Source organism: Cynoglossus semilaevis, chromosome 1 (genome assembly GCF_000523025.1).
Source record: "Cynoglossus semilaevis isolate Cse_v1.0 chromosome 1, Cse_v1.0, whole genome shotgun sequence".
NCBI lineage: Eukaryota > Metazoa > Chordata > Actinopteri > Pleuronectiformes > Cynoglossidae > Cynoglossus > Cynoglossus semilaevis.
Genome location: NC_024307.1, coordinates 23,662,433 through 23,673,082, shown reverse-complemented (window position 1 = coordinate 23,673,082; position 10,650 = coordinate 23,662,433). Strand labels below are relative to the sequence as shown.

General features: G+C 45.0%; 1 protein-coding gene across 3 annotated transcripts in view; it reads right to left on the bottom strand.

The window, feature by feature from the left end:
* Nucleotides 1–261: 261 nt before the first annotated feature.
* nhsl2 (NHS-like 2) overlaps nt 262–10,650 on the bottom strand; it is a 30,299-nt gene continuing 19,910 nt past the window's right edge. The window contains exons 5-11 of one of the 3 annotated variants that reach the window (XR_001760641.2): nt 8,615–8,821; nt 6,425–7,472; nt 5,185–6,346; nt 4,793–5,102; nt 4,248–4,359; nt 2,120–3,916; nt 262–2,005 (exon numbers count right to left, since the gene is read on the bottom strand). Coding sequence is in view for 2 of the 3 variants with exons in the window: in XM_008320425.3 (XP_008318647.2) it covers nt 3,583–3,916; nt 4,248–4,359; nt 4,793–5,102; nt 5,185–6,346; nt 6,425–7,472; nt 8,615–8,821 (3,173 nt within the window). In the remaining variant the exon portion in view is untranslated. Of the gene's footprint in view, nt 3,917–4,247; nt 4,360–4,792; nt 5,103–5,184; nt 6,347–6,424; nt 7,473–8,614; nt 8,822–10,650 lie in introns of all 3 variants that reach the window. The other 2 variants (XM_008320425.3, XM_017035816.2) reach the window with 2 other exon arrangements.

Sequence of the window (10,650 nt, the reverse complement as noted above, 5' to 3'; positions counted from 1 at the left end):
AGCTCACAGACCAAAGTCCATAGAGAAAATCAGTGATTTCAGCTCACAGACCAAAGATTTCAGAGGAAATTATTTATTTTAGCTCATCAACTGCTGGGTCTCTGAAAATTTAGACTACTTTTTGTACATTTTTGGAGATAAATTTAGCTTTTTTTGTAGATTATTTAAGTGTGTTGTTTTCTACTTGATGGTATTTAACATCAGGTTGTAACATTTTTAGACAACTCTTTGGTTAAATTACATTAATTGTTAGACCTAGACCTCAGCTATAGCTGTAGTTTTTTAAGACTATATTTCAGGTTTACTTTAGCAACAGCGAACATGTCACTCTTGAAGCTCACTTTACTTTGTCACCAAGTGATACTTCACCAAATGATTTAATGGAGATAAAAAAATGATGCAAGATAACTGTGATGTTTAATGCAATAAAAATAATTTATTTATACTGATATAATTATTAATTTCATGACATTGGCATTGCTGAGCAGTGAACAGAAGAGAGGAGAACATCATCCTCATCTGGGCTACATCATCACACCATTGGATGGGGGGGTTAGAGAGTAATATTTCAATAGTACGGTCAATTTACAGAATATTCCTTTTAATATATCTTCCATTCACAGAGGATTAACAAAAATAGAATAAACTCATTTTACTTTCTCTATTCTCTGCTTCTTTATAAACCTGAAATCTTTTATCGAATTCATGGGTTACATCCCATTATTGTTGTGGGAGAGTGGGCTGGGTCACGTCATGGTGGCAGGGAGTTACAGGTGGAGTTTCTCCACCACAGGAAATAAGATTCTTTACTCTGGATACTTTAGGTTTCTTCTAAGATCTGTCCTTTTCTGGACGCTTTTTATAGGTACATATACAGGATTCTGGTTACCAAATGTGGACCAGACAACTGTTTATGTGGCCCACACCTGAAGCCATGCCTACTCTCATTGATATTTTCACTCTCCCATAAAAATAAAAACATAAAAATATTTGTTTCTAACATCACCCTGTGTCTTAATTTCAAAGTAAAACTCCTACATTGCTTTCATGTCTGGCCCACTAGTGGGCCACACATCTTTCTTTCATTTGTCCTGTAGACCGCATGAATCATGGGCCTTAAGGCACCCAGATGGATTCCAGACTGTGGGTCACATCTCTTGATCAACTCTCTCACCAGGCAGGTGTCTATGATCAAACACCGGGTCAGAAGAACACGGCCCACATTCTGGGTACCAGATGTGGACCACACAGGTTTGCTTGTCCAACAGAGAAGCATAAAAATGTGGGCCGTGCTGGATCCCAGATGTGGACCCGAGTGTATCAAGGCCAACACACACAAAAAAAATCACGTGACCCACATTCTGGATACTACATGTGGCCTACTAAGACTCAGACCAAACTCTATTTAAAGAAGGTGGATTTTTTTAGCCATTTGTCCAGGGTTTTGTGAAGGTTTTTTTTCAGTTTTCTCTCAGCTGAGTTTGTTGGTTTCATCATCATGAATCATCGTCATTAAAAAGGTAGAAAATAAAAAAAGAACAATTCAGTTTACAAGGCAAACAAACACAAAGTTTTACAGCTTTTTCTTCATTCACCAAGAATTTAAAACAAGCCTTCGTAAATGTTTACACGTTGTTCTTCAAATTCTTTAGATGAGGATGAACAACCAAAGAAGAGAGTGTGTGACGTCTTCATCCACTAGGGGGAGCTCTGAGCCAGTAGCACCGGAAACAGTTGGGATGTGGGGGAAAAAAGCTTGTCCTGTTCTCTCTGATGTGGTCAGGGTCATGCAGGTTTTAGGATCTGGGTTGGGAGGTGGAGGTCAGAGGTTTGACTCCGAACAGACGACATTACAGATGGAACAGAACCTTTGGTGAGGGGATCCAGAACCCGGAGAGCTTGGCTGCTGGTCCACTGTACAAAAGATGAGCATGTCCATCAGTGAAGAACATCCAGCCTGTCCATCTGTCCATCCATCCGTCCATCCATCTATCCAAGATCAGATCTTTCATTAGGGAGAGAGAAGGGAAAAAGGACGGCTGACATAAAATAAATAAAAAACAAAAACCAAACAAAGAAGCGAAGATGAGGTAACTTTTATGATTATGGATGGACAAACCGCTGAGAACGTTTTCACTGACTCTTCTTTGACACGTCTGCTTCCTGCACATTCCTCTAACAGAACCTCCTTCAGGAGCCAAGCCTTTTATGGTTCCATGATGTGAGTATGAAGGAAACACACACACACACACACACTGAAGTGGGTCTCCTCGGGTTCTAGTTCTGCTTCCATCATCGGAGACTAAACGTGAATAAAAACCCTGTTTGAAAATAAATCCTGTTTCACTGTTTCTGAACAGAAACTCCACAGGAACGCCGTCGTTCACACAAACATCAGCGATGCCTGAAATCCATGGCATCCCCTGGTACTCTGCGTCTTTGTCCTCCAGGGGGTGATGTTAAGCTCTTTCCAGATATGGACACTTTTTTTTTCTTTTGTACAGAATATATTCCAGAAAATCCCAGAACACGGAAAAGAACGTGGACAGTTAGTCCAAAAACAAAGTGACAGATCAAAACGAGTGTAAACGTGTAATGAGCTCCATGGGGAAAAAAGTGCTTTTGTTGTTTTAGTCCGACATTTCGTCATCCATTGGCTGTGTGTGTGGAATGTTTTGTAAAGATTCAGGTTCATGTTTGTCACAGGAGTAAAGGAACATCATTCCTTGTTCCTTGTCTTTGGTGGGAAAAAAGGCTCCCATGTGGTTGTTCTCTGTAGAAACAAATGACAGTGTGGTGGAAAATACAAAAATATGACAAAGTTAATGACAAATAAGGAACTCAGTCAGGAACGAGTTGTTTGAAATAACAGAAAATTCCATTGGGATTGACTGAAACTCTGTCCAAACAATATAGATGAGAGAAATTCTGTGGAAAACAGGCGGGAATGTGCATTTAAAGCAACAACCCCCCCTGGAGGGACAAAAGATGATAAAAACATGACGATAGCAGAAAAAAAAACTTTTTGGACAATGGGAATTCTGTGGTAAAACACAGAAACCCAGTTGAGAATAAAACAAAATGTTGGGAACATCAGTGCTTTTCAGGACAGACTCCAGATGATTTTAGGGAATCTCTGCATTCCCAGCTTCCTAACCACAGGGTCATGGTTTCTATTACGTTCCAATGTCTCTGCAACGTCTTCTATGTCCCATTCTCTGGGATTTCAACGGATTACTAATCCCTTGTTGTGTCATCAGGATAACTTTTTTCTGCTTTCAGAAAACTGTCGCCATTCGTTGATCTCATAAAATATATATTTTTTAACATTCCCAGCATTTTCTCTGCTCACCCATGAATCCATCCTGTTTCCAATATGGAGGAAATTCCTAGGGAGGAGGTCTGGGATTCTTCCCCCTTTTTCTTTAAGGACCATTTTGACAAAGGTGCTCCAAGCATGGGAGGGACCATTCTGGACAGAAAGAATGGTCAGTCAGATGTTGGAGCAGTCCCTTTAGGTCCTTGGGCCCTGTCTGCTGAGAATGACTTGTTTGGGAAGTGTCTATAACCGGATTCTCCTTTTCACTGGTCATTGGGTTTGATCCCAGATCCAGTTTCTGCTTCCTCGGCCCCAAAAGAGGTGTTGGAGAATTCTGTGACCCGTCGTGCCAGAGGGTTTGTGCTTTTCAGGAGCTCCATGGCTGAGACTCTGGCGCCCCCGCTGGAAGACTTGCTGCCTTTTTTCTGGAGCAGAGCCATGAAGTTCTCGTTGCGGGAGCTGGACCTCTGACTACTACCTAATGTCATGTTTCGGTATTCGTTGCCACCGGAGCTGTGCTTCACTGGAGACACCAGACTCTGCCGACTGCCGAAAGAGTCAGGCGGTTCCTTTCTTCCCAGAACTTTACGTTTGGACCTAAAGAAGCCAAAAATATTATGAAAGGGTTGTAGAACCATGAACAGAAAACACGACAAGAAACCAAATGTATTTCCAGCCTGAGGACCAGAAGTTAACTGTTAACTGAAGTATTGTACGTATGACCAAAGACACTTCCCCATAGTGGACACACAGAGGTACTGCCAACGTCAATCATGATGGAAATGGTTTCTCATAGACAAAATTTGTGGTTCCAGGCAGTAGTATTCCTGAATGGAGTGGCCGATACTCTGGATCCCCTAGTCTCCCCGACTACACTCTTTGTTTTCAGTCTACAGGTAAAGTGTGTGTGTGTGTGTATACCTCATACCTGTGTATAATAGTAAAGAGGTCTTCGGTGGTGTGTGTTGCAGGTGTGCTGGCCAGGAAGTCATCATCTGTGTCCTCTGCGATGTGCAGAACTGTTTTCTCACTTGAATCATCTGAGGAGAACACAGGACCAAACAGTTAAACCGATGGGTTTGTAGGACACTGTCAGTGATGCCCGTGAGCGCCCCTCGCTGATCCCTAGCTCGATTGACAGTGGATGTGAAAACATGCGGGAAAAAAAGAGGATTTCAGCCGCTGAAACACCCACTTACCCTCCCATGTCAAAGCCCATGGATAAAATGAAGGATTTTAGCTCAGAGGGACACAGACTAGGCTTCTGGTGTCGACCGGTTGTCGAATCACTGAAGTCAACAACTGTAAACACAATATACTCTATGGCCTTCGGTTTGGGACAGTTATTTGTTATTAAAGTGACATACATTTTATTTCTTTCAATACTTTGAATATACCTTGGAACACCTTTCTACAAAATACTTGAATCACAGTTCAAGCCTATATAGGTTTGATATTTCTATGGTTACTTACTTTCCTGAATCCTTGTGGTGTCCATCTTTGCTTCCAGCTCAGTGAGAGACGAATCCTGTAGGGACGACTGAAGCGACGACTCTTTTGAACTCTCTTCGTCTGGCACCATGTGGTCCACCTCAAGCTCCGGGAAGTCCGTAAAACTAGGAGCAGACGGAACATCATCTAGAGGAAAGGATTCCACTGGAAATCGAAGACCTACAGGACTGTCAGCCTGTGGCATCTGTCGGTCTGTGCTACCGTTGGTGGAAGGTTGAACTGCTGTTGGGAGAAGCAGAACATTTGGCTTCTTTGGAACAGGTGGAGGGACCTGAAAGGGGAGATAAAAACAATTTAAGGTCAGGTTCAGGACAGCGGGATAGCAGTGATGTAGTTCTGAAGGTCCTCCTGACCTTGGCCTTCTTCCTGTCAGGGAATTCTGTCATGCAGGGCATGGTCATCCTGGGGGGAAGTGTCTTGCTCTTGTTCCAAAACTCCTGGATTTCCTGGTTGCTACACGGTGAGGGGAGTGAGCCTCCTTCCTCGGGTCTAAGACATATCTCTGAGTCAGCCTCAAACTCAGGCTCTAACATCGGATCCTCCAGGAGAGGCTGTGGATCTGGGAGAGGAGGAAGATCACAGAGGGAGTTGGGGACCAGTGCGTGGTCATAGCCAGCTTGTGCCATAGGTATTGTGGTGGAAGTGTAATCCACCAGCCCTGAAGGACCTGAAGTTTGTGGTGGAGGTTTTTTGGGTTTGGGTTTCTTCATGACTTTATAGATATTACCCAAAGGCACGGGACGATCCACGGGTGAAGAAGGGGGAGAGTCTGGGGCAAGAGGTGAGGTAGAGGAAGGGGATGAAGACTTAAGGAGGAGATTCATAGGCCGTTTAGGCAAAGGGGGTTTGACTGCGACTGGTGGCTTGGGTTTGGGTAGTGTTGGTGGAGGGCTGGGATCTTCGCAAAGTTCTCTACCATGCTGCTCTTCTTCAATGGTGTCAGATGCACCATCAGGACAGTCCTCTAGGTCACTGCGTGGCACTGATCGGAGCCGGACAGTCTTTAGCTCATTCTGGGTAACCACAGGCAAAGCCTGGGAAGAACTGAGAGTGTTTTTTCCTGGTTTTGCTGCTGTGGAGGTGTCAGAATGTCGTCGACTAGCCTTTTGCTTAGGCTTGATGGATGAAAGTTCTAGATGTGCGCTACCTGGCATTTCAAAGGACAACCGAGACCTAGCATTCGGGTCTTTGGGTGAAGGTAGAGAAGATTTCCTTTCCGGGATCTTTGGGCGCATTTTACACCCTAAGGTCCCAGTGGGTCCTGGGCCTGCAGCTTGGTTAAGAGGAATGTTTGAGGTTGGAGTCTCTGACTGGCTGGAATAGCCACTGGATGGGGACATGAGTCCAGGGGGCTTGAAGGGTGAGGATGCTTTGTGGTCGTGTTCTGTTGAGAGCTGTGAAGGTGAGGTGGCTCTGGATGTAGATGGAGAATCCAAAAGGGACTCAGAGCTACCTCTGACTTTCATACATTCAATCACTGTGGTACCTGTTGCTGTGCTGGAGCCTGACAAAGACCTAAAGAAAACAAAGTTAAGTAGTTAAATACTTATAATCTTTGCCTCCTAGAAAAGACTGTGAAGTTGAATGTACTACCTGTAGGGGTCATTCTTCCACTCCCCGAGCTGCCAGTGAGTAGAGAAGGCCAGATCTGTTTCTCCTTCTCCTTCAGGAGCCTGAACCTCCAGACTTGGAGGTCCATCATTGCCTCCACTGACCAGATCCCTCTCACTGCCACTGGATTTAGAGCAGCTAGGTAGGAGAAAGTCCGGCTGGAAGTCTGGGAAATGTTCCCGCGGGATATGCAGGCTCTTTGGCCGACCGTCCCGATAAAGTCTACTCTCACTGTGGATTCTCCCTTCAGCTTCTCCAATGTTTTTCATGAGGGAGACACTTCTCACAGGAGGCGGTGGCTTGCGCTTGGACTTCTTCAAAGAAATGGAGCGGGATCGTATGCGTAAGCGTCCCTCTGTGCTATAGTCTGAAGCTGCAACAGAGATTGTGTCCGCAGTACTGGCACTGTCCTCAGAACTCCCTCTGGGGTAGAGAAGAGCGTAGTTCTCGTGGTGGTCTGTCATTACAAAAGCGTTCCCATTTCTTGAAGATATAACATTCCCGTCTGGCTGCTCCATGCCACTGTCAGTGAAGCAGAAAGAACCAGAATCCGTTGGCGTAGAAAGAGACCTCTCCCGAAACTTGAATGCATTTTGTGCTGCTATGGACCTTGCCGACCTCTCCCTGCCTCTTACTACCTCCCCGCCTCCTCCTGCACCTCCTCCTCCGCCTCTTCCTCCATCTGCTGCAGCTCCCTCTGTTTCGCTCCTCTTTCCCAACACTGGCATGGCATTTCCTCCTTTTTCTGAGGACTCGGTCACTGATGTGAAAGAGCTGGAATGGGAACTCATTGAATGTCCAGACCTCACCAACATCACTGCATCTCCCTGCAATGCCCCTCCGGTATGACCGATGATGGTGTGCTGTTTGGGAGGGACTGCCGGACCTTTGTTGGAACTGTAAGCGTACGACTCGTTCCACACACCTGGAGAAAAGGTGGATCCTTTCGGGCCGTTCCAGGACGAGCTTGAACACAGCAGGCCAGAGTGGTCCATAGTGTCTGGGTGAAGCTGATTCTGAGAGGTTTTATCTGGTAGGTGAAAGAAAAGACGAGAGATGAAGACACTGATCTATGAAGACAGGTGAACTGGCAAACCAAACATTATTTTCAGTAGATGGTTGAGCAGTAAAACCCTTAGATACTAAGGGTCGTGTGGCAGTCTTGGAGATCACCTGACGTCATTTCCTGATCTGGACTGGTTCTAATGACATCCTTGATGGTAGGACGGTCGGACCAGACTGAAGCGTTAAGAAGCCTGAGTTGTTCTGCTGGCTGCTCGTGTTGTTGTTATCAGGGAGCTAACAGCTTCACTGGTGCTGCTAAAGTTCTGCACTCTGTGGTGCTGCCAACAGAAGACAGTCTGCTCACTCGGAGCAGACTGTGTGTGAGGACTAGAGCCAGAACCAGTCAGCATTTTACTAACTCACAACTGTGGCTGAAACAATGCCCTTTTTTCAGGCAAGGTAATTGTATCTCTAAAACCCGACCCTGAGACCCAGAGAATTGAGTTTTTTGTCCCAGTGTCAACCAACTCGGACAAAGCGTTCTTTTGTCACATCCTGTGACTCCGGCACTAATGTATACATCATAAAAATGTTTTCTACCGTAGAAAGGAATTAGTAGCAGAATCCAGGGTCAGTACCAGGAAAATAACTCTGAACTAAGTGTCCCTGTTCCTGGTCTAAAGGGTCCAAACTGTGGTTCCACTGTAGCCTTGCTCTGCCTGATTAAACACTGGATTTATCTGCTGCTGCTGTTCATCCTCAGAGTCAGCAGCGGCAGCATAACTCTGCTGCTGCTGCTGCTGCTGCTGCTGCTGCTGCTGTAAATCAATGACTATCTGCAGTGAAGAGTTTCTATAGCATTTAATGAGCAGAAAAGTTTCATTTTAATCTGCTCTCTCTCTCTGTCTCTCTCTGTCTCTCTCTCTCTGTCTGAGCTACTGCACGTATGCTGTTTCAACTCACTTTAGAAGTAGTTGTTGTGTTAATCTGGCTTAGATAGAAGTCCGTGAATATTTTCTGGCTAACTTATAGCTACATTGTGCACTATTCTTAAGTATATTAAGACTAATATTACCTTTAGCTAATTTCATTTTTTTTTTTTTTTTTACTCTTCAGCTACAGGAGCTTCACGGACTCCATGGTGAGGAGGCGTTCCCTGACTCTGACCTGCAGCTGAGCTGGAGGAGTCCAGGTCTGAGTGCGTCTTCCTCAGGGGGAGGTTCTGGTGGGCGGACTCACTGACCGGCTCCAGGGAGTGAGGCTGGTGGGGGAAGGGTTCTCCTGGAGAAGGTGACGGTGACGGAGAGTGCTGGAGAAGGTCCACGCCGTGGAATTTCCCCCCTCCTCCTCCCCCTCTTCTTCCTCCTCCTTCACCTGGAGAAGAACAAGAGCAGAAGGTCAACAGGAGGAAAGAAGGAGTCAGGTTTCAGGACATTTGAGAAGAGGCCTAAAAAGCATTCAGGTGAAGAGTCTAAAACCACAGTGGACCGGTTTAATCTTTAGCCTCACTGAGTTTGGATTCATCCTGAGTCTGGAGTCCAGACACTGCACACAGAAAACGAACCTCTACGTCAGATACACATTCTCTCAACTTTTAAGGTGATCCAAAACAAAAACTTTTCTAGTCTACATCTGACCCACGTTGGATGAGATGAGTCAGTGCGCTCCACCTCTGGTATCTTCCAGTTTATTCGTGGTCTACACGCTGTTTTTTAATCTGATCATCCCGCGTCCATAAAAAGACAGATCATCTTTTTCAACAGGGCGACAGACTACAGTCAAGATCCAATGCTGTGAGATCTGCTGATAAAGACTGGAGTCAGACGTTGATATTTCACACATCATTCATCATTAATGGTGCAGCAGGGAGTCAGACAGCAAACAGCAGGAAACAAAGGGAAGGAGGTGATTTAAATATCAACTTGACTCCGTCTCTGTCTCTGTTCTGACTTTCAACAGTTTCATTTAGTCTGATCTAAAGGTGGAGCATGAAGAGAATACCAGCAAAACATATAGAGAGGAAACCGTGTCCCCTCAGTCATTCACTAGTGCATGGTGCTGCTCTGGTCTGAGTTCCTGTTAGAGGCCCGGGTCAAAGACCCTGGTACTGTTCCACTTAATGCTGCGAGGTCCTGTTGTGGAAACACGTGTAATTCCAGGAACTGTCTGTATTTCTTGGGTCTGATTTCCTTTTGTGGAAAAGGTAATGGTTCCTACTACTGAGCTTAGCACGTGGTACGAGCTCCTCCAGAAAAACATTCCTTAGTTCCTTAGACCTGTTAGCAGCTAATGGTTGCTATCAATTTGCTTTTATCTCTAAAAATATATGTTTAGCTACACTATGAACACGCAGTTCTTGGTACTGTCACTGCAGTAGAGATAATAGTAGCCTGAGGTACTGACTCTGGACCTGTTTTTCTCACAGTCAGCTTGAGTCATCAAACTGATGAGCAGAGTTAAGACATGACATGGAGACTCATTTCCTGGTTGAATGGTCTTTAAAGAGTCTCTGTCTCGTCAAACCGATCTGAATCTTTGTTATTTTTATTGATTTTGTTTTTTTTCCAGATCTTTCCGTCCAGACGGCTCTTCTCCACCTAAACATCTCCGTCTTCTCCTCCATCTAATTCAAACTGCTCCGTCGTAAACATCTCCGTCTTTTCCTCCATCTAATTCAAACTGCTCCGTCATTTGTCTTTGTCTTCTGTGTTCTCTCGTCATGTCTCCTTGGTGCATGAATAAAATTGAAGGAATAAATAAGCCAACAAAGCAGCGGAGATCAAACTGTAACTCAGTCACTGACCTGCACCATAAGCAGGTTGTCACAACATAAATCTGACAGTAATCACTGTTTACAAGTGAGGCACGTGAACATGTGAATTTACAGAAATGTTTTGTCCTCATCTGCTTCACTAAAGTGCAAACGATCGGCGTCTGTTTCCTCCAGAGACACAGGACGGTGATTCATTCATCGTTTCTCTGCAGCTCAGCTCCGACATTCACTGTTTACTGCAGATGAAGTTTCGTCTCACTGTTACACAGATGTGGACGAAGCAGGAAAACTCGCTCACTCTCCTACACCAAAGTCCATAGAGAAAATCAGTGATTTTAGCTCACAGACCAAAGTCCATAGAGAAAATCAGTGATTTTAGCTCACAGACCAAAGTCCATAGAGAAAATCAGTGATTTTAGCTCACAGACCA